Below are 23,761 nucleotides of genomic sequence, written 5' to 3'. Positions count from 1 at the left end.
AAGGCTTATGTGCTTGTAGGTCCCTTGAAAGAGACAGCAGGACTAAGGTGGTTGTATAGATTTCTGGTTGATAACTGTCCTGTAGTTGGACTATTCTGCATTCAGAACCAGATCACTAGCAGCCCGGTTGCAGTACTCCATTCTAGCTGGTGTGTAAAGCTCACTACTGAATTGTGTTGAACCTTCCAGTCATGAAGGGCTGGTGTGACGTGACAGATGATAAAACGCGGTGCTTGGTCTCTTACAGCTACCTCCGAGTTCTAAGTCATTTCAAGAAGCTCAGAGTGAGCTGAATCAGGCAGCAGCAGACCTGAATCAGTCAGCAGGAGAAGTCGTCCATGCAACACGGGGCCAAAGTGGGGAACTGGCTGCAGCCTCTGGAAAATTCAGTGATGATTTTGATGAATTTCTTGATGCTGGTATTGAAATGGCTGGCCAAGCACAAGTAAGTTCTTTATCTTGCTAATTGGGACCAAGGATTATCTTGGGCGCAGTATCTTGCAGTGCAGTATCTTGGTTTTCTTGTAGTGCGGTACGATGTGCTAGTGTGAACCTATCCGAATATGACGGGTGGTATTTGTTATGAAGCAGTCTTCCATAACTGGTTATCTGGAGTGAAGTCAACTCAGCATTTGCATTTTATGCAGGATACTGGTATTTGTTCCTGTACCCAGACAGAAAAATGACTTTGTACTCCTCTGTCTAGTTTGGGCTGTTCACTGACTTGAGCTGTGTATCTGAAGGTACAAAGGTGTGCTGAACACTTCAAAGCTTATGGAAAGGGTTTTATTTCGGTAGAACTACCATGGAGCATAATTTATGTGAACACTGTGCAAATTTTAGCAACTTCCCTTGCTAATTTTCAAGTGCTTTAAGTAGAGGGAGGAAAAGATTCATTGATACTGCTCTGTGGTGTGTGCTGCTGTGGACTTGCTACAGAGCAGAGCAAGCATTTGAGAAGGGCTGGCTAAAATGCCATGGATCTGACAGCAAGCACTTAGACTTCTGTTTAGTGATTTAAAATCTGGCAGAGTTCTGTTCTGATGAACTCTGTAACAATCAGGAATGCTGTCACATATTACCTGGCTTATTCCTAGTTGTCTAGGTACTCACTTGAAATTGGAGACATCTCCTTCATTTTACCTTACTGGGTTTAGGTGTCCTGAATTACACTAATTGGTCATTTGGAGGTGATCTAGCATAACAAATGTCAGCACATAAAAAAGGATCATGTACCAGGAGAGCTAGGAGGACCTGCAGAAAAAAGAATCTGCAGACTGTTTTGCCCTAGTTAGTAGGAGGAACGTGCAAACCTAAGAAGTGATTGCCAGAAAACCTTGAGCGTGCAAGTCTTCTGAAGTCATTTATGAAGTGTCTCCATAGACCAGATGCTTTGCAAGATATAGCCAAGTAGAGAAGATTGAACAATGACTGCTGATTATTCTCCATCAAAATTTAATCATTCGGGTTCCAGATGCATGAAGTGAGTTAGGCACTAAATATCAGCTGATTCTTTGAAACTGAGCAGGAGTTATGTACCTTACTATCTTTTTAGCCGTGGGCCTCATTGACTTAGAATGTTTTGTCTGAGGCAATTCAGTGAAGGTAAAGGTCGAAATTATGCTACAAATAGCTACTTGAAAAGAGAATTTCAGCTGCTGCTGACCTTGTGGCCCTTGGAGATTTGCTTATCCTGACAGAGGGGATGATAAGCACCTTATCATCATTGGTTATTATTAACCTTATTATATGGTTATTATAATAATATATTATAATATAACCTTAATTATTAATTGCTGATCTTTCAAAAGAGAATGCCCTTCTGTTTGTGTCTAGTTATTTGGCCTGATCAGAAGGAATATCAGGTATTCTGGATGCCCAGTAAAATGTTGGGGTACAGAGGAAGCAGAACGTAAAAGCTATTCACATCAGCTGAGTAGTGTGCAACCTTTGTACGTAAAACCCTGAACAGACTGTTAGAATGGATTCACTTCTACTGATCACTGACAGAAAAAAAAAGTAGCCTCAGCTATTTGCTGTGGTGATGCAGGAGTTCCCTGTCATTTATGTGTACTTAGGTTTTTCCTTTCAAGCAATGGCTTCAAAGTTAATAGAACATCCAAGTCAGAATGTTTATCAAAGCAGCCTTATAGAAATGTATCTTCTTGGGATAGAGAACCTTCTGGAGGGATCTCTCTGTGTGAGTAATACCAGTTGGATGCTGGAGAGCCAGTGGGTTACACAGAGGATGCTAGAATACAGTGTGTACACAGACTGAATAATGTGGATCAGTTGTGCCAGGCAGAGACGCATGAGAGTCTTGACAACAAAAGCATTGTTCAACAAGTAGTAAAGTTTCTCCGTTGCTCATTTGTGAGTACTGCCATTGTTAGAAACCGAGCTATTTGTCATATGGGTTTCTTTTTCTGTTATGTAAGTGAAGCTAGAGGCACCTGTCTGGATGAGCAGAGGCTCTGGTCCATGTCCTTCTCCAGGCTGTGGTGCCCTGTGTGTCAGTGGTTTCAGGTGGATAAACACAGTGTGTTTCCAAGTGTGGTTTTAGCACACTCTCTTTATCGCAAACTCTGCACTTAATGTTATGCTGCTGTGGCTTTCCAGACTAAAGAGGACCAGATTCAAGTAATAGGTAACCTCAAGAGCATCTCTATGGCTTCCAGCAAGCTGTTACTAGCTGCCAAGTCTCTCTCTGTTGATCCTGGAGCTCCTAATGCCAAGAATCTCTTAGCAGCAGCAGCAAGGTAAGGATGTGTTGCTCGCTTTAGGTTTTCCTAAGATACTTGCCTTTCTCTGTGATATTTAAAATGTGTTCATATATCCTTCTGCTGTTGACGGCTGAGTGGTTGGAAACTGCAGTTCTATTTAAATTAAAGTAGGCTGGAGGAAAACTGCTTATTTTGGAGTAATTCCTTAACTGACATAACTTGTTACCCTTGGTGGAAATAAAAACCAGAGTTGAAGAGTTGGCCTGTTTTTTTAAGTGAACTAGTAAGTTTTACGTACAGTTTTGGGTTTTTTTTACCATATGTGTTCTGACAAGGCAGTAGATAACAGTAAGCCTCTCCATCCCTGGCAAAGAAAAGACACTGAATAATGTTCTTCCGTAGAATGTGCTTAAAGATCATGTTGTGGCTGCCTGTCACTAACAGTGTGTATGTGTGTGTGGTCAAGAACGCTGGAAGGGGTTAGATGCTGTGTTTACTTGGTGGAAGATACCCTTACTTCAAGGACTCAGCCGTGCCCTGAATTTCATCTTGTGGATGCTGATTCTCAGTCACAGGTGCTCTGTGTTTATGCAAAAAATAACACTGCATGTCAGTGTTTGACTGAGTAATTGTTTCTCCTTCGCTTTGTCAGATCTTTTTCACAATTTTTTCACTCTAATTAACTTGTTATTCTGTTATCTAAGTTTGTAAATGGAATGTTCAAATATCAAACTGGAAGGGGGACTGCGGAAGGATAGACGTCACACCTAGAAATGTCTACATTAAACTGGGTGAACATCTTAGATTGTGTGGATGTGACTTATAATATTGTCTTACGAAATGTTTGCACCCACAAAGATTAGCCTAGAGAGGAAGTGAGTAAGTGGAGACTGTTACTTGCTTGGGGATAATTTAGTTGGTGTTTGTCCTGGACCTTGGAATCATCCCTTTCTAATAGCAATAACTTTTTTTTTTTAAATTAAATCCAGACCTTTAATAAAGGATTTCTTAAAGCAGTTATGCTACTTTTCTTTGTCATATTTGTTTAAAAAAATAAGAAACATATTCTGACATCATCTTGTCTCCCCAGAAATAAGTAGCTTCTAGGAAAATAATAGGTAACCCAGGCGCACTGGTTAAAAGTGAAGAAGTTGCATGAGCTGGTGTTATTGCCGCAGCATCAGGCTGCTGCAGGTTTCTGCTTTAGGCTTGGAGCATTCCCGGTCGGCCTGCTGAGGAAGTTAAGTGTCCCCAGTGAAGCCCAGTTAGGTGTTAGTTTCTGCCAGGCTGGTCTTCCCTCTGTAGAAACTTGTAATAAACCAAGGGAGACAAGCCATGTAGAGCCTCTAGACGTTCGATTTTGCCATGATGTTGGCATGTGTATGTGTGTCTACATGACTTTACATAGACATCAGATTACCATGAAGAGTGCTAAGGAAATTTCCCTTCTCGAATCCTCCGTGGCTGCTCGTGACAAGCTTGCCAGGGCTCTGTTCTCTTTCCCTCCTATCATATGGTCAGGGTCAAGTATTTTTACTTTCTCTGTTCTCATGAAAATAAAAAAAGTCACAGCGTCCCTTGCTTCCCCTACATAGGGTGGTTTATCTTCTCATTTTTCTTTCATCTTCCACAGTTCTGCAATTAATCTTGTATTTTCTTTCCTTTCTTCCCCCTTTGTTCCAGCTATAATAGACACTCCAACTTTTCAGTACCTTTGGCCTCCTTGGGGAGCATTTTTCTTGATTTGCTCTGACCGACTCATAGGACTGCAGCAGTGGCTGAGTTCCCTGCAGGAAGGATGCAAGTGTTCATATGCTGTATTTGATGAAAACAAATGTGGCTTTTAGAGCCCTAGCCCTCTTCCACTCTGGGGTTGATGTTTGAGGGGCCGCCTACCTGGTTCTGCTTCCAAATAGTTTTAAAAGTAATGCTTGTACATCGGGTGTATTCCCAGATACAAGTACTTGCTGTGTAGCGATGATATTTGTGAGACCTCACTGCATTCTTTACAAAGCTGACAATTCTAATCTATTATCAGGTTTGGAGGTTTGTCTTTAATCACTGATATTCTCCAAGTGCTCACTTAGATTAAAATCAACAGCAGACAAGGTATTTTTTGCCTGAAGTTTCTCTGGGAATTAATTAAATTAAACTTCTATTAAACTTCTATTTTTGCCATCTCTTCATATGTCTGTGTGCCACATTTTTCTGATGCATAGAAGTCACTGCCGTTCAGGAGGTGGAGAGCCCATCGTTTGCATTGACGTTATGTTGGTGAAGCCGTGTGTGTTCTTTTTCAGAGTTAGATAATAATTGTAAAAATACTTGTACATACACCCACACATTGAGTCGGAGAACATCAAGGATTAGTTAAAGAAAAAACCCAACTTGATAACAGACTACATAAATATATAGCAGGACTCCATGTGTACAGTCCTAGAAGGCAGAGGAAGTTGGGGAAAATGGCTCCACAGTGACACCAATGCTCCTGAAAAGGGTAGGAATCTTAGTTAAACAAATACTACTAGTTTCTATTCTTTTTGCCCTGGAACTAAACACAAAACCTGGTGTATGTGTAATAATATGTAATAAGCACATTCTGTTGCCTTTTGTAACAGTACAATACCGTCCATCTAGGCAACCATGTTATTGATAGTACCAATCATGTTAGGAAGTGCCAGTTTTCTTAAAGAGAAAATAATCCAAATGCTGTGCAGAGCTTTCAAGGCCAGAGGAAAGCACATTCTCCATGCACTCCAATTTCACTCAGTTTCTAATTTGCCGTGAGAAACAACACAAAAACCTTCGTTCTGCTGTAATGTCACCATACAAGCTAAAGTTTTGCAAATTGGTGACAACATGCCTAGCTATAGAAAAATTATCTTTGATTAATAACAGTGAACAGCAGACTTCTTTCTCCTGCAAAGCCTCTTCTTCTAGAAGCTACTTTCCTGGGTAGTTAGCCATTTAGTCTAAAATGAATGTAGTTATAATGAATTTTGCATAATGTCAGAGCACAAGTAGTGACTATATCAGTCACGAATAGTGGCTGGATCTGCCAGCCTGCGTTTGCGTGCACCAGGACTGTGAAGTCCCATAGAAACGTAATGCAAAAATGTCTTGTTCTCTGTGGATCTAAACCTAAGGGAGCTGATGCACGTTGACTCAGAGAATATCAGTGATTAGTTAATGAGGAAAAAAATCAACTCGATAACAGACTGTAGAAATATATAGCAGGAGTATATGCGTGGGGGTGTGTAATACAGTATGCCAGACTAGACACAAGACCGCTAGCAAACGGTATATAATACTACTTTACATTTAAAAATGTTTTGACTTACTAGGCACTTGTTTCTGTGTCTTTTAAGACTTCTGCTGCGCTAGTTGAGAAATGATTCAGTCAATCTCAGACCTAGAGAAGCGCTAAAATACCTTCTAGCAACCAAGTTATGTCACTGTACTAGTAGCAGGTTGGCCTTGGCCCGCTGCCGTGCGGTGCTGCAGCCTTTCCTAGGGTTGTTTTCCCAGAGGTGCCCCCAGCTCAGCTGCTGGGCTCAGCTGTGTCCCACAGCGGGTCTGCTGGGCCACCCCTGGAGCCAGCTGGGCCACCCCTGCAGCCACAGCCTCACCACAGGTGCCAATACACTTGTTGCTGTGAGGTGAAGCTTCTGTTTCTTCTGGACTAGCTTCTCAGTTGTTTGCACTGAAAGGGTAGACTTTTCGGGAGTGGATCACTATCAAATGCTTTAACAGGAATGGTTTTGCTCCCATGAAGCTTGTTAAAGAAGAGATAAACAGAGCTGAACTGTGTAACATACAGTTAATCCCCAAACACTGAAAAGAAAACATGTAGTAGAACATCAAAGTTTTAAGTCTTTACACAGTGTGTGGTTAATGAAACAAAAGTTTTAATAAAAGGAATAGTTTCACTTTTAAATATTACTTTTTTTTTTCCTCCACTCTTCCTAGAGCTGTGACTGAGAGTATAAACCAGCTCATCACGCTGTGCACCCAGCAAGCTCCCGGGCAGAAGGAATGTGATAATGCACTCAGAGAACTAGAGGTATTACTGCATTTCAAAAGTTCTTACGAATAAAAATGGGCCCCAAATGTTTGTTTCCTTTGGGGGTTTTGTCCAATTAGCTTCTGTCACTGTCTTCTCGCTTGATATCTCTGGCAAGGGTTTTAGTTGCATACAACGTAAGCCTAGAACCTCTGTGAACATCTTGTAGTTTTGGCCAGAATTAAATTTGCTGCCCTGTCCCCATCTCCTCTTCCCTGCCCTCCAAAAGATACAGTTTATTCTTTATTATTCGTACTTACTGTGAATTAAGGAAGAGTCATGACAGGATGGATATTCCCACCTGTATCTTGATTTTTCTGCTTATAGAGTGTTATTACTGACATCCCACTTTAGGATGACATTCACGATCTTTTACCCTGCCATTTCTTAACGTAGATTTTTCATGCCTTATATCTGCTTTGTCACAGCCAAGCTGATATGACATGTGTGTCAATACAGGGTTTTGCAAGGTATGTTCTTGTTCATGAGTGAAATGCTTGGCTGGCCAAACAGTGGGTAGCAGGTCAGGTGAAAGACCTAATTCTGAGGTTGTGCCCTGACCACACACACAGCTGTGCACAATAGTAGGAAATGGCCTCTTCTTAATTAAACTAAACGTTTGTTGTCATGGTCAGAGCATCAAGGGATGACTGACCTGTGCAGGGAGCGTAAAACACCTTCGAGCTTTTTATTTCTGCCGCTCAGTATCAAAAGGATAAAAACATCATTGCAGTGCTTTCCAGGATATCATGAGCTTTTTTAATAGGCAAGTCCACAGTCGTCATCCCAAAATATTGCTAGGAGTTTGCGTAGGAGCTGCTTTGTATTTCCGAATTCTTAGCTTCTTGAGCTTAGAAGTGTTCTCGCCCTGGTTAACAGCAGCAGCAGCAGGTCCAAATAGTAGAGAAAACTGGAAATGGGGCGGTAATGTAATGGGTGCGTGAAACCACTGCAGAGTACAGGGGTGGAGCGAGCAGGGGACCGAAGCGCCACTTCTGGATTTCCTGAAAGATAATGGGGAGAGATCTGGAGGAGAGTGGGATGTGAAAGATGGGAATGCCCAGCTGATGAGCCGCAGAACGCTGAGAGCTCTGGGGAGAAAGGCAGGGCAGAAGAGCCTTAAGAAGCTAGTGCAGAGGGTTCTGTGCCCAGACATGGCTTGCATGGCTTGTGAACACAGCCTGGGAAGGGCAGAAGGAGGATCTGCAGCATCTTAAACTTCAGGATATGCTTGCCTGAGAGGGACAGTTAGTGAGAAAAGCCTGGCTGTATGGAATTAGATTCATTTCTCAGAAAAGGGAAACGGAGGCAAAACCACATAGGCTTGACACCAGACTGGAGGTTCACATCAAAGTGACCCGATCATTCTGGCGGGAAAGCAGTCTTAACTTTCAGTTTCTCTTTACAATGATTAACTTGTTACCTCTTCCCTTCATTTCGTCAATTCATTGCCTACCCTTTCTAGTCTTCCCAAGGCTTCTGAAAAGTACTAAGTATTGGTTCTGCAGAAAAAGTGTGTCTCAGCTTGGATTTGATAGACTGTCAGTATGCTCTGCAGTCTTCCCTGGAGGCTGGAAAACTGTGCTTCGAGAGGACCTTACTGTCTGACCTCCAGTGAGGCGGCCAAACTTGCCCAGAATTTCAGCTGAAAGGATTAATGAAGGTGGTAGAGTAATAGCAAATATATGTCAGTAAGAAGTTTGTGCTGGCTTGTATTTTGCTCTTCTGTTTCCTTACATTCTGAGGGCTTCTGTCTCCGTAGCAGTGCAGGCGCTGCAGGAACACTGTTTGCTTTACAAATTGGGACATACAGATGGAGCACAACAGTGAAGAGTTGCTGCAGTAGTCTGTGAGAACTGAGAAGGAGATGAGGGGCAGCTGGAAACTGTTTTCTAGATATGACAACTTCTTCGCATCACCTTGTTCTCACAGCTTAATTGCTATAGGGCTTTCAGTTAGACTATAGCTTTTAAAAAGTAATAGCTGAGCTGTTAAAAATATTGTAGCTGTATGCTAATGTTAGGAGTTCCATTACGAGAAAAGTCTAAGGGTTTTAAATCATGCCTAGATTTCCTTCAGGTGGAAAGCAAACGTCAGGTACAGAAGTTAGATACTACCTTTCTATACTTACTGATTTCACTTTCATCAGAAAGATTAAAAGTCCTTTCTGCCTGGTATTTGGCAGAAAATAAAAAAAAAAATACTTGGGAAAAGGTGTATTGCAGATATTTTACGTATAAAAGAATTAGTCTGCTGCATTTTACAGCCTTTTACAAGTTTCGTTATATAAATGCATTGGTTCTTCTCAAGGAATATGTGACTGACTTTCACGTTGTTGTTTCCAGGAATCAGAACCACCACAGTAAAGGAAATTAAACCTCCCCGGTATACATAGTTTTGTGTGTTGGTGGAATCTGTTGGCAGTAGTAAGAGGCAGGCAGGTGGCTGACTTGCACTTAGTTTGGCAACCCTTTGTGTCTCTAGACAGTACTCAACAAATGGTAGCTGGTTTTTCTGTCACTTTTGTAATTCTGTTTATGAAAATTAAAACAGTACTGAAAACGCATATTAGACTCTTGACAACTGACAGAAAACCAGATTAGCTCGTGTCAGCCAAGCTTTGCTAACTGACCATAGATCACTCACCACAAACACAAGATAAACGCAGTAGCCTATAATTCCAGCAGATTCATAGCGCACAAATGTGTGGTTACTACAGGTCAGTTGACGTAGGGTAGCATTTAACGTGTAGCACGCTCAGCTGTACACGAGCCCTCAGTGAGTGTGTAGTTTTGTTTGCTTGCTGGAAACAGTTGTAAGGTTACACTGGTATGAGCAGGATAGTTGTGATGGTCTGTGTTCTTCTCAGCTCACTGTTTCAGGCTCCATCAATAATCAGAGTTTCTTTTATTATTTCAGACAGTTAAGGGAATGCTGGATAACCCAAATGAACCTGTGAGCGATCTCTCATATTTTGATTGTATTGAGGGTGTAATGGAAAACTCAAAGGTAATTCCCTTTTCTCGCTTCTGTGCCAATTGTAAAGTGCATTTTGATTATTGGAAGTTTCCACATGCGTATCAAACATGTTAGAAACGCAGTACAGTGTTTATGGCTCAAATGTACACTGCATTCCTTGATAAAACTCAGCCTGAGATGGGTCCCTTACAGGTACTTCAGTTCTTGGTCACTTAGAAGACATATTGCCTCAGTAAGAAATTTTTAATTAAGTGGCTGGTATGCAATACTGCTAAAGTTTCCCCCTCTCTCCTTTTCTCCCCAGTGCTAGACAGCATGTCATACATACTTCTGCGGTATATTTTGACTGCAGCTATGTTAGAACGGCCCAAAGCATAAATGGGAGGCTTGGCCGTGAAATACGGGTGCAAAACAGTTTAGAGAAATGTCTGAGCAACCCAGATATTCCAGCACATCAGAAAATCTGTGTGAAGTCTCTCAAGTTATTTTTAAACATACTGTGCTATACGTCTTTCTTTGAAGCTTTGCTTTTGGTGTCCTTACTATTTGATGTGTTGGAATTGTCTCAGATCCTTCCTCCTCTGAAAGAAAAACCGCTTAATGGATGTGCATGTCACCTTGCATCTAATGCTCTACTGCAGTCACACCTGATGCTGAATTTTTAAAGAAAATAAACTCAGTTCAGTGGGAGACAGTGTGGGAATTAGTGTGTACTCTGACATTCAGCTGGTTCCAGCAGTGTAGGTGCAGTTTTATTTCCACTGAGTTTCAGTGAGTTTGGGGGCAGAGATGATCCGGGATGTCTCCACAGCAGCTGCGGGACTGGTTCTCATGTTCTGCCATCCGTGAAATGCACGTAGCGGCAGGCTAGCTGTGATGACTCGTGGATGATAGCAAAAATAATGAGCATTAATTCTGTATCCTCATAGTCATTTGCACTATAGTAGTGTATATGTTTGTTACTGTCAATCCAGCATTGATCTGCATGCCTTACCCCTTACACCGCACAGAGGAATGTGCCCAGTTCAGTGAAGTCATTAGCTAAAATTTCTGAAAGCCAAGTCAAAGAGGTTTGTGGGCTAGAACTGGCTCAAGGCCAGGAATTACTTGCCTTTGAGTGGCCCAGAAGCATATTGGGAAGGTAACTTTGTTTTTTAATTTCTGAGGTTCTTGGAGAATCAATGGCGGGCATTTCCCAGAATGCAAAAACTGGGGATCTTTTAGTCTTTGGAGAATGTGTTGGAGTTGCATCCAAGGCTCTCTGTGGCCTCACAGAGGCAGCAGCTCAGGTAAGCTACTGAAGTCTGTAAAGCAAGTATGTGGTTTGGGGTTTTTAGCAAGCTCATGTGGGTGGGTATATCTGAGATTCGCTTCTTTGTGGCCAAACAAACGATGACCTTGTACTAGGTGGCGTGCCCTGTGTAGGTCCACAGACATTGTGCGTACGCTGCTGTACATTGCAGAAGCAGCAGAGTGCACTTAACAGGCATGTTTTTATGTGGAAGAGAAATGGCATCAAGAAGGAAACTTTCTGAGGATAAAGCAAATGTCAAAGCTGCATAATGTTTGCAGCTCAAGCTCTGAACTATTACATCCTAGAGAAATGCACAAACCCCAGCTGCAGTTAAAATGAATTAATCAAATTTGATTTAGTTTGTAAAAATTCATAAGGAGCACTACTAATTTCAGACTTTTGAAATAATAAGCAACCTGTTTCAGCTGTTCAGATACTTTCTGAATAACCAAAATTCTTCAGCTACTACAAAAAATTAGTCTGGAACCGGTCACTGTGGCTTTACTGATCTGATAACTGAGTGACTTGAATTCCTGTAAGCTGATCCAGCCTCTTCAGTGAAGGATTTGGCTGGGGGGGTCATGCTCTGCATCTGGAAACCACTTCTTGATTTCCCCAAGTACGGAATGTCTCAGTATGGACTTAATCTCCTCCACATCTAACCCTGCGTTGCCTTACTGGCACATCAAGGTGACAGATAATTGTATGTGCAATAGAAATTCATCCGGAAATCTTCAGATACGGTCTCAACAGTTCCTCATTGTGGAGAGGCATGAAACTTTTATTTAATTGAAAAAGAAAGTTTGGCCATCGGACATCTTGAGCTGCGGTGAGACCGGCAGCTGCAGGCTTGCTGGGCCCTATGCTCCGCAGCAGTGCGTTTGCTGTGAGTTGGATTTCTGCTGGGGCTTGGTGAAAGCCCTCAGCGCCGCCAGCTGTGGCTAATCCCGTAAATAATTCTCTGATGTGTGTGACCCCTAAAGGTGTTTCCATGGGCTATGCAAGTGAAAAGTGTTTCCAGGGGTACCACCTACTTAAACAATGGACAGTTTTGTTTTGCCTAAATAAATTTCACAAGTGTAAAGGTAATTTTTCTTGGTTTCAGAGGATTCTGGGCATTTACTACTAAAAAAAGTGGTAATAGTACTTCACAGTGTGATTTCTGGATAATCTCTGACCCCCATGTGCTATGTCACATTTGCAAGCTTATCAAAGAACCAAGACAGATTTCGAATTGTTTCTTAGGATTGTTTTCTTCCTTTTCCCATTTCTAGGCTGCTTACCTGGTTGGCATCTCGGATCCAAACAGTCAGGCTGGCCAGCAGGGTCTTGTTGACCCCATTCAATTTGCCAGAGCCAATCAAGCAATCCAGATGGCTTGCCAGAATTTGGTAGATCCAGCAAGCAGCCCATCACAGGTGATTCCCGAGGACTGCAAGGAGCCCGTCGGTGTTAGGACGCGTGACTTGGCTTTATTTTTGACCAAGCAAAGGAGATTCGGTTTGAAACTTTGCGTGGCTTCGAACGGCGACTTTGCCCAGCTGGAGTAACGGTCATGCTCCTGTGATGCCCTGCTTGACAGTTTTTTGCCGTCTGTTTTTGCAGGTATTATCAGCTGCCACGATTGTGGCCAAACATACTTCGGCTTTGTGCAACGCTTGTCGCATTGCTTCATCAAAGACGGCAAATCCTGTTGCCAAGAGACACTTTGTGCAGTCTGCCAAGGAAGTTGCGAACAGCACTGCTAACCTGGTTAAAACTATCAAGGTACAAACGCTGCTCAATGGTGCTTCCTTCGTCCTCTGTGGGTTTGCTGGGGGTTTTTTGTCTGGTTTTTTTTTTCTATTGACACAGAATCTGAACAGTTAAAAATATCTTTTTACCTTCTGTGATATGTATGGTTGTAAGAAATCATTAATTACTCTTTTGAAGACCTGAACTGGGGGAACATATTCAGTGGTATAACTGTGCCATAATCAAGAGGGAAAGAACTGGGCAATATTTATTAGTATTAGGAGAGGCAGCTGGTCCATCCGGTGAGAGACACCTCTGTGTTGATGTATTTAATGAGCTTGCACCATAAGAATAATTTGCAAACAACTGAATGTGAAGGTTTTTAATGGTGTTACGTTGCTCAATATCCAGAGGTTTCTGACAGCTTTACCATATTTAAAAGGGAAAAAATAAATAAAAAATAATACTGGGAAATAAACAGAAGCCATTTATGTTCCTGCAGTTTAGTAGTCTGCTGTTAATAGTAATCTTTTCCAGATACCTGCCTGCAATTTGGCAGGAGGTAGTTTTTCCTCATGCAAGCAGAAATAATGCGTGTTAAGCTGTAGAGATTCTAAACCCTTCTGGAAGACATTAGCTGATCTGCTACTGAAAGCTTTTATAATAATTGTGCTCTTAGGACTGGAAGGTTCCTTACGTTACACAGAAGGTCCTTCATATTGGAATCTTTCCTATGAGAATATGAAAGGGATCAGCTGACTCATGAAAATTATTGGCTTGCTTATTGGCAATTATTGGCAATAAATTATTGGCTTGCTTAATTTGGTGTGTTTTGTTTTGTTTTTTAAATCTGTCTATAGGAAAGAACCATCTTGTTAGCCACTTCCACTCTTTGGAGCATGAGGTGCCGAGACACAATTTATGAGTCATCAGAGTGCAATGATAGAAACCCCTTATTTAGCCTTGTGAGGCCAAGCAGTGGTCTTAAGTTTAGGGACAATAACCAGCCAAGGAAAGAAACACAAGCTTAACACATTCTTTGCATCAGCCTTGTTTATGGAGGAACTTTCAAATGTCATAAACACATAACAGTTTTAAACCTTGAAGAATTAAACTATTGTATTTCAATTTTGCAAAGACACCCATTCAGACAGAAGTCAACCTTGATTTAATTTCCAGGCCTTGGATGGTGATTTCTCTGAAGAAAACCGCAACAAGTGCAGAATCGCTACTGCACCTTTGATAGAGGCGGTGGAAAATCTGACAGCATTTGCTTCAAATCCAGAATTTGTCAGCATCCCAGCACAGATCAGCACAGAGGTAAGGCTGGATGTTGCACCACCACCCTCAGAAAGTTGGAAATGTTGAGTTAATTGCGTGTCAGGAGAGAGGAAGCGAGTGTGGAGCGCTGACCCTGAAGCATCTCCCTGTGTTCCTGGGTGTTCGCAGGGCCTTCTGCTGTCTGTCACTTCACCTCTGAGCTTGAATTTTGTACCAGTCGGGTAAAAACAGGCTACAGTAAGCACTGCCAGTCCTCTGAGTAAAGGGATGCAGTACAGGTGACTCATATGTCTTGTTAGCTGAGTTCCTCCATGTGAGAAAGTAATAAATATCCCTTTTTCCCTCAAGAGCAGCTTCAACAAATGGAACCTGATTAGTTCTGGAAAGGACTGAAGGGACATTGCTGGGTTTTTTCCCATCGAAAATGATGTGGTCATGATGACAAGAAGCAGGTTTTCTGGGAAGAACAGCTTCCTGTGGGCCTTCTGTACTTTTTTCCCCAAGTTGTCCATCCTCAATCCTTGTAACTACAATAGAATAGTATTTAAACTAACTAGTGAAGTTTGGGGGTTTTGGGTGGGGTGGGGGTGGGATAAATCTTTCAAGCTTCATAAAAGCTTCAAAGTAGAGGTCATGTATTGTTACTGTCTGTCCAGCTGCTCCTTCCTGCTTTTGGAAGCCTTCATTCCAGCTGGCAATACCAGATGATGCTGGAATTGTTGTGCTCTTAAAGTTTTGGGGCTGTAAGCGACACCAAATGTAAGCCTGTCCTCCAGGCCTAGGGCATCTGCATTTGCCAGGTGACTAGCCATAAAATAAGTATGGAGACGATGACCCAGTTAGAGTTTTTGTTGGAGATTGCAAGTTTTCTGACAAATAACTTTTCGATGGTATCTCCATAATCTACAATTAGACAGTATCATTGTTTTCTCCTGTTTCTCAATGGATGGTGCCTTTCTAAACTTGACGACTGTTCTTGAGTGTGTTATAGAGGCAGTGGTTGGGCTGCGATTTTTAGTACTATTTCAGTGTTGTCTATCCGTGAATATAATAGTATGGGACAAGAAATGATAATGCCATTTTAATACTGTTAATTAAATGGATTTTTAGGAGCAGAAAGTGCGGATGAACTCAAATAATTATTTAAATGCTCTTTGTGTTCTTGTACACAGGGATCACGAGCACAGGAACCAATTCTAGTTTCTGCAAAAACGATGTTGGAGAGCTCATCTTTATTGATCAAAACGGCTCGTTCTCTGGCTATCAATCCAAAAGACCCACCGACGTGGTCCGTGCTAGCCGGACATTCCCATACCGTCTCAGATTCTATCAAGAGTCTTATCACCTCCATCAGGTAGGTCTCTTGTGGTAACAAAATTGTAGTAATAATTGAGCAGCTGTTCATAAAGAATAATACTGTACGGCTGCTAGCACTGTGGCATTTTTGACGAATGGAAATCAGTTATTCTGTGGCACATGGTATCTTCCCAGTTGCACTGGATGTTTAATGGTCATTGATGACCGCAGCACTCTGCAGCGTAGGGCTGTGTTCTGTTCTCCTTCCCTGGTCCCACCTCCAATTCAGTTTAAGGTAAATGTAATAGAGAATGCTGTAGAATAAAAAAACGTAGCTGTTATTACCTCCATCCAGATCATGTACCAACATACAATATGTGGAAAACAGCATATTTTTTTTAAGGCCTGTCAGTGTATATATTACCTTTGCTTTCTGTTCTTTCCTCTGTTGAGTTGCAAGAATACGTTAGCAAGAAGTGAATATTCTTTATTTTTTGTACTAAACCTGTCTGTCCCTTTCTTAATGTGAATTTTAAAATGTAGTTCTATACTTAACCTTTTCATATTGATTAAATCAAAATGGTTTGGAAATGGTGGATTAAGGAGTGTTTACAGTTTTGTTTATCTTTGATAATGATTGTACTGAAATGGCAAACTGCATGTCAGGACAAAGTACTCGAAGACTAACCTTCGTTAAAAGGCACCTGGGACTGAACGTAACACCCTGTACCTGCCGAATTGTTTTCCAAGACAGTCACACTGCACCAGAAAAATGAATATTTTTTCCAGGTGTCTGTTGTGTTTTCATATTAACCTTCATTTTTGGGCCAGTTTGGCCATCCTGAGGAGGCTGAATTTGCACTTTTCTTCTGAAGCAACAATTTTTTGTCTATCTAGTCACTGGGAGAGGAGCGATAAGTCTGTGAAAGTGCGCAGAGCAGTCTGTACATGTATCAAAATCCTGTAGGTAGAACAAAGCTGCCTTTTGTCCTTGTTGCTGTCCTGCCATGTGCTGTATGCACTGCCAGGTGATGAGGTACCCCTGTGTGCCCTCGGCAAGGAGCCTGCCTCCTTCCCACCACGCTCTGCTGACTGTCCCTGTCTTTCAGGGACAAGGCCCCCGGCCAGCGAGAATGTGATTTCTCCATTGATGGGATCAACAGATGCATCAGAGACATTGAGCAGGCCTCCCTCGCCGCGGTCAGTCAGAGCCTGGCCACAAGGGATGACATCTCAGTTGAGGTAAGGGAGGCGGCACGGCAGCGAACAGTGACGCTGAGCAGCCTCGCTGGCCCCGCAGCCATTGACAGGTTGGAGCTGAGCGCTCGGCACTCTGCTGCCAGTGAGGGGAGAAGTATCCTTACTGGAATCTTTCTGGGCAAAACCACATGCTGGCCAGAGTGATCACTTCTGGAAAAACACCCGAATCACCAGGCAAAAGCAGGGGTGGAAGCAGTTACCTTTGACCACCACCCACATACATTATTCTGCCTCCCTGTGCTGACAGTATTGCTCTAGTGTCTTGCCATGTGGAAGACATGACGTTTCTGCAACTAATCTTATTACTAGAAATCTGGTGATGTGAATGTCAATGTTATTTTTCTTAATGCCTGTTTTGTCATTAAGTGACATCTGGAGTTGATGTTGATACAGTCTTACTAAAAAAGCTTCCTTCTGCCCCTGCCCCCACCCCCCTGCCATGCCACCCCTGGTAATGGAGACCAATCCTGCCCTGTTCCATTGAGGAAGGGCCATCCATCGTGCCAGACTGCCTGCCAAAGTCAGCAAGTCGTGATCAGATTCTCAGCTTGGTACTTAGTGTCTCTTTGCACTACAGCTTCCTGAAATTACCTGTCCGTTTGTGTATTCCTGGGGTTTCTTTGGGCTGTAACACTGCATACTAGAAGCATCTCAGACTAAACGAAGCTATACAAAAGAAGTTATCACAGGAAATATGTCAATAGAGATAATTCTTTTTTATTTAAATGATGAAGTCATCTTGGACACAGTGTCGAACTGAAATAAACATTACTGAAAATGGTCGTTATTTATAAAGCAGCACAGGAATGGAACAAAGTGCAAAAATGGTATTTATTTTCTCTTGCGTTTCATGAGAGGGAGCTAAATCCCAGTGGCTGCCAAGATATGAAGTGCCTCTGAATTAAAAGCCAGTATTTATGTCTTAACAAGCTCAGTAATATGCTTTTCTTATGCTCCTGTCCCACAGACAGTGTTCAGGAGGTCAGTCCTCATCCCTGCCCCTCAGAGATACTGTATTTTTTCTTTGTCTTTCCTTATCAGTGAATTTCTCCTGCTAGCTTCGAAGTCTACAGCAGCGCCTTGTGCTCTTGTGCTGTATTGTCTGCTTTGAAGAATGTTTCTTCATGTTTAAAGCTGACCTCCTGCTGGTTTCTCTGATCAGTGCAGTGATACTAAATCTTCATCGGGGCAAGAATAGTTTGCAGGGTGAGGAGGGGTTGGGCACGCTGCACCTACTCCTGGGCTTGCTGCTGCAGCTGAGTGGGAAGGAGCCATCTCCTCCCCCTCTCTCCCCAAACGTGCCCTATAAATCTGAAGAGGAACAGGCCTGTCTCGGGGGTCTTGTTGTCGGAACAGGGTAAAGCAGAAAAAATGAGCAAGTACGTAAAGAAAGCTGACAGCATGGATCTCTGCGTCCGACTGTAGTGGGTCATTTGTACAGCATTCTGAGTACATCTGCTGGTCTGGGGGTGACTGCTGTGGTATGGTACAGCTTGATGAAAGAACAGCTGTAATAGTAACTGACAATTTCTCTTTGTATTAGGCTCTACAGGAGCAGCTGACATCGGTTGTCCAGGAGATTGGCCACCTCATTGATCCCATAGCTACTGCAGCTCGAGGGGAGGCAGCTCAGCTTGGCCACAAGGTACTGTCCTGCCGTTATGAAAGTACTTGAAATCTCAAACAGCTGGATGTTAGGGGAGACCATGATTCAGTAGATTTTGCAATTCCTACAAAAAAGCAGAAGAAAGCATGTGGAAGGAGGAAAGATCTGAGATTTCCAAATACTTGGAGCTGAGACCAAATAAACCTGTTCATGTTTTGGGCCATAGAAAAGATATTTTCACCAAGGTTTTTGGTGAGGGGTAGGTCCACAGGGAAAGGGTGAAAGAAAAAAGGGGAGAGAAGAGCAAAGATGGAAGGGCATAGCGCAACGTTACAGGTCTCCCTACCTCCTGCTGTTGCAGCCAGCAGCTGCGCATGTGTGTAGGTTCTTCTGTCTCCTGTGCTGTTAAAGGTGACTGTGGGGCCTGGAGCCCATCACACTGCAGGCTTCTTCAGCAGGTCACAGTTACGGTTTGAATACATACATACGGCAGCGTGCGGCCCCCTGAAGAAGTCTGGCAAAGTTTGTCAGATCCTACCTTGATCTGAGGTCCTTGCGTAAAACGCGCGACACCATTTCTCAGCCAGGTCGTGACGAAGCGGGGAGGGAAGTGTAGGATACACAGAGGTTACCTCTGGCCTTTGGAGGCCCATCTCCTGGAGCGGCTTCTGTGGTCTGAGCAGAGGGAGTGTTAGATTTCGAAGGAGGAGTGTGATGTGCCCGCTTTCCATCTCCTGAGCGAGGCTCCACTGATTATAAAGGGAGTGTGGGCTTTATCAGGAAAAAAGCTGATTTTGAACTGCCTTGAGTTTCAGCCCCTGCTGCAGATTTTTAGGGACTGGGGGGGGAAGAAAGGCTTATAACAATCTTGCATGGTATTGTAAGCGTTGTGTGAACACATCCCTCTGGTATATGGAGTGTAAGTATGGTAGAACTTGTGCTTATTGGATCTCTGTCCAAAAATTAAATACTACAACAGGTGTAAAGAAGTGTGTATTATTTCATGTAGTTACTACAAGAGTTTAGTAGTTTCTCAGATGTAATTCCTCATTCTACAACATATTATTGAGAGAAAAATAAAAACAGGTTTTCTGTGTCAGTGCATTTAATACTGGAAAGGAATCACTGTGTTAGTGTGAAAGCTCTTCCAGAGTTGTACCCAAGTAGCTCCGTTTAGCTTCGGGTAACCATCAGATACTTCCTAACCTCTTCACTACTTGCCATTTGGATTCTCAGTTTACCTGGCCCTCTGAGGTGTACAATAAATCAGGATTGCTAAGATACAGGTCGTTAGGGAGTCACATTCCTCCTCCACTTGTTAGGTAAATGTTGATAAAAGTTGACTGCTTTTCTTGAGCCTGTTTTTCCTGCTGAACACAGAAGAACCTTTCTGCTGTTTAATTTGACGCAGTCTAAAAGACCTTACGTTTGTAAAATCATTTCTGAGCTTTTAGTGGTTTTTTTTTTATTTTAACCCTCTGAGAAACAAAATAGAAAAAGAAGTCTAAATCTTAAATTTTATTGGCTCCTAGCTATCCACATAGTCATTTAGATGGAGTAAACCTTTCAATATCTCATCCTCCACATGAAGTACACCTGTTTTTCTTCCCTGTGCCAGCCTTCAAAAGCTGCTTTTTTTGTAAGTACGCACACTTGAACTTTGGAGGCTCCAGGTGTACCAGATAGTGCCGCAGCGGGCGCTTGGTTCGTGTGCTGTGGGGTAACCGGCCCAAAGCAGTACAGGGGGTTTGCATCCAGAAAAAATGGTAAAAGCAAAGCCTCATGGATTTCTGACAGGAACTATACGCTGCTGTGGTTTTGTAGGTGTGTCAGGTGACAGGTAGACTGTAAAAATATTCATTCACATTAAAATAGTCACATATTCTCTTAGAACGTGCGTATAGCCAAAAGCAGGTGTTTCCTCAGAACAAGTGTAAATCAGTTCAGAAACTGTTGAAAAGCAGAAGACACCGACTCCATGCATTCTGCAGACTAAAGCGCAGCGACAGAAGCTGCTAGCAGAGCTGTGTCTTTAGCTATCGCCGGCAGTGTAGTGAGCCCAAGTGAGGAACTGGGGGGGAAGTGCAGTGGGCTCGATGTGTGGCCTGTGTAGCCTGCCTGTTCCAGTTGGCCTGTGCCTGCCATGGGCTGCAGGCTCGCGCTTAACCACCCTTAACTCCTAGGCTCCTTTTTAGCAGCAAGAGACACGGCGGGGCTGGGCCAGGCGGCTGTCCTAGCGTAATACAGGGAGAGGTAATGATCAGCAGGAACAGCCAGCAAACTGCACCTGCGACAGGTGCTGAGAAAGAGGCAACAATCCGTCCAGTCATAACCAGTTTGGTAGCTTCTGATTGCAGAAGGTATGCAAAACCGAAATGGATGATCAAGCCATTGTGTTTGCTCATCGGGAGCGACGAACTGTGTCTCGAGTCAGTGGTAGCCCTTGTGCCCACTCTGGTGCCTTACCCAGCAAAGAGCCATCCAGGGCTGCACTGGAGCCTGAAGAGGGTTTGAGAAGTTAGGGAGCGAAGGCGGGGAATACGAGCAGCCCCTGAGATGAACAGAGCGTCCCAAATGCAGCGTGGTCTCGTTTGTTACCTGCTCTCTGCAACAAAGGCAGAGAAATTCCTGCCTTGCACAGAGGAGGCACTTGTCATGGGTGCTCCTAAGTAGTGTGCACCACCTGCAAGTCTTGAAAATGATTTTGTCTGGCCTCAGGGGACCGTGTGTGTCTGAGGGAGGAGATGTGTATCTTTCTCAGGCAATTTGAAGGTGAGGGAAGACAGAATCACACAGGCACAGAATACAAACCGACCACTGTGCTGTGTTAGGACAGTGTGCTGTTGGAGCTACCCCACGGCCCGATGGTGGCCACGAGACGGGCTTCCCCTTGGCTGCACCTGAGAGGCAGGGTTAATGGCTTTCTGTGGTTGTTCTGGCTCTCTTAGGTAACACAGCTGGCAAGTTACTTCGAACCCTTGGTTTTAGCTGCAGTTGGCGTGGCATCCAAAACACTAGATCATCAGCAACAGATGACCATCTTGGACCAGAGCAAGACGCTGGCAGAATCCGCCTTGCAGATGCTGTATGCTGCCAAAGAAGGGGGGGGAAACCCCAAGGTATGGCTGCTGTGTGTAACTAAGGGGTTACTGGAGAGGGGAAAGGGGAAAGGACAGGCAGAACAGAAAAAAACAGCACGTACCTGCTGCAGGGTCCAGGGACCCAGTGAAAATGACTAAGTGATTCCTGTTCAACATTGTGTTTTCTGGTCTAAGCGAGATTTGTTCTGCTGACATTGCTGTCAGGTTTAGCTTCTCATCTTTGACCTGAAAGGGGATTTTCAGAGCTGTTACTGTATTGTCTTCATTAATTGCACTTTCGGTTTGTACATTTTATGCACAAATCAGTGCTCTGATGATTGCTGTTGTCTCATTTTCTCTCTTCCAGGCATCCCATACTCACGATGCAATCACGGAGGCCGCTCAGCTGATGAAAGAGGCAGTGGATGATATCATGGTTACCTTAAATGAAGCTGCAAGTGAAGTAGGCATGGTTGGAGGTATGGTAGACTCGATAGCAGAAGCGATGAGCAAGGTGAGCATAGAAATCCAGACCCGTTTTCGTTTTGCACTTGAAAGTTGATCCGTGCTGCAGGGGGTTGGAAGAGCTGCTGCTGCTTGACGTGATGGGTGTCAGCTGCTGCGCTGTGCCAGGGAACTGAAGGATTCTTTGATTTTGCAGATTGTGAAATCAAGCTGACATGGGCTGTGGTGCTCACGTTAACAGCCTGCATGGTACCTGTCAGTAGAATTACTACAGAACATTTTTATTCAGCAGTATGCTGATATTTAGCTGCAATCTTAGGTCAACTGGCCTTTTATTTTTGCTTTCTTTTCCTACTTATCTTTCATGTTAGTCTCCTAATTGATCAGCAGGCCAACCTTGAAGCAAACTGCTTTCAGAGATGTTGAAGCCTGAAGTGCTCTGCTATGCTTTGTAAAGTATTCTACTGAAAATGTGTAGTTGCAAAATGTAAATGAGTTCAATCCAAATAGTTTTGCTATCTCAAGTTAAAGGTGTGCTGGAGTGAAGCCTTTACCACACAAAGGAATCTTACATTATCTTCTTGCAGGAACATTTTGTTTTGTAACTGCTGCACTTTCTACATCAGCCAAGAACTACAGGTGGTTCGACCTTGTGTGAGAGGGTGGCTTTTGCTCTTGAAAACGCTACACTGTAAATTCTCTGCATCTTCCATGCTCGTAACACAAGCTAAAGTCTTTTCTGAACTTCTCTGTGCATCCTGGTGCGCTCTCTTCACTTGTGTATTTTGTGAGAGACAAGATTATAAAAATGAACATACAAAACAATACAATGAACATATAATACAATAATATAATAATACAGTATTGTTACATGTAGAGTATGCTATTGGTTATGACCTTGTTATTTCTGCTGTATTTTTCCCTCTTTCTTGCAGCTGGATGAAGGTACACCTCCAGATCCCAAGGGGACATTTGTTGATTATCAGACCACTGTGGTGAAATATTCTAAAGCCATTGCTGTAACAGCACAGGAAATGGTAAGATACTTCTGCATACATAAGGAACATATCTAAGGAACATGGAATGATTTGTACAGGGTTGTGAAACACTTTATAATGATAATTTTCAATAACCTTATCTCTTCAGGGGTAACAGAGCAAAGGAAGTGATGATTTTGTCAATTTTAACGCGTGGATATTAGTGGCTTGATCATAGGGGTGGCCCTCTGCAGTGCTGGATTGTGTGGTGGCTCTTCTGCACAAATACTTCCTATTTGGTTTATTTTATATGAGAAATAAAAGGAAAACATTTCACCTGTGCACTTTTTCATCAGACTGCTTAATTGTCACAGAAATACCACCTGATGTTTATTGAAGATTCAGGTTACCCTTTCACACTTGCTGTTTTATTTAGCCTGTGAACTAACACCAGTATTTTCAGACCCCTGTAATACTTACAAATGAATGCAGATCAGCATCTCAAATTGTTCCTTTCTTGCATTTCTGTGATATACCTGGGTTTAACAAAAGAAAAAAGGACGCTTGTTGAATTGAGATTTTCTTCGCTCATGTTTCACATTAATGTTTACCTTGGCGTGTTTGCCTTTTGAAGGGTACTTCCATTGCTGGCTCATTTTTAAGAGAGGCAAGGGGACTGTATGTGTATGCTACGGACAGGATTTCTTACAAAACTGATTGCTGTCGCAGTTGATGATTCCGCTATCTATGACATTGCAGCTGATTGGCAAGAAGTATAAATTTGTCTAAAAACTAGTTGTGCCTCAAGGATGGAATTCCATGGGTTTTACTAACATAAATCAGAGACGGAGGAAATAATCTCTGTTAAAAGGTAGGCTTTTTCTAAAGAGAGAGTCAATCATTACACTGACATTCTACCGAGGCATTCCACGTAAGCCTACCTATTTCTCCTTGGTCCTTTTCCCATATCATAGATGTATTTTGCATCAGTCCTTGCATTTTT

General features: G+C 42.9%; 1 protein-coding gene across 4 annotated transcripts in view; it reads left to right on the top strand.

Moving 5' to 3' along the window:
* The window catches only part of TLN2 (talin 2), a 203,834-nt gene that overhangs the window by 135,648 nt on the left and 44,425 nt on the right, over positions 1–23,761 (top strand). For all 4 annotated transcript variants that reach the window (XM_056345115.1, XM_056345117.1, XM_056345114.1 and 1 more), the window contains 14 exons: positions 248–445; positions 2,620–2,759; positions 6,693–6,786; positions 9,706–9,795; positions 10,932–11,054; positions 12,334–12,477; positions 12,665–12,826; positions 13,973–14,113; positions 15,247–15,428; positions 16,480–16,612; positions 18,174–18,275; positions 21,185–21,355; positions 21,684–21,830; positions 22,717–22,818. In XM_056345115.1, coding sequence (XP_056201090.1) covers positions 248–445; positions 2,620–2,759; positions 6,693–6,786; positions 9,706–9,795; positions 10,932–11,054; positions 12,334–12,477; positions 12,665–12,826; positions 13,973–14,113; positions 15,247–15,428; positions 16,480–16,612; positions 18,174–18,275; positions 21,185–21,355; positions 21,684–21,830; positions 22,717–22,818 — 1,929 coding nt within the window. The remainder of the gene's footprint in view (positions 1–247; positions 446–2,619; positions 2,760–6,692; positions 6,787–9,705; positions 9,796–10,931; positions 11,055–12,333; positions 12,478–12,664; positions 12,827–13,972; positions 14,114–15,246; positions 15,429–16,479; positions 16,613–18,173; positions 18,276–21,184; positions 21,356–21,683; positions 21,831–22,716; positions 22,819–23,761) is intronic.

Source organism: Falco biarmicus, chromosome 7 (genome assembly GCF_023638135.1).
Source record: "Falco biarmicus isolate bFalBia1 chromosome 7, bFalBia1.pri, whole genome shotgun sequence".
Lineage (NCBI taxonomy): Eukaryota > Metazoa > Chordata > Aves > Falconiformes > Falconidae > Falco > Falco biarmicus.
The sequence above is the reverse complement of the archived record's forward strand: the minus strand, read 5'-3'. Positions and strand labels throughout refer to the sequence as shown.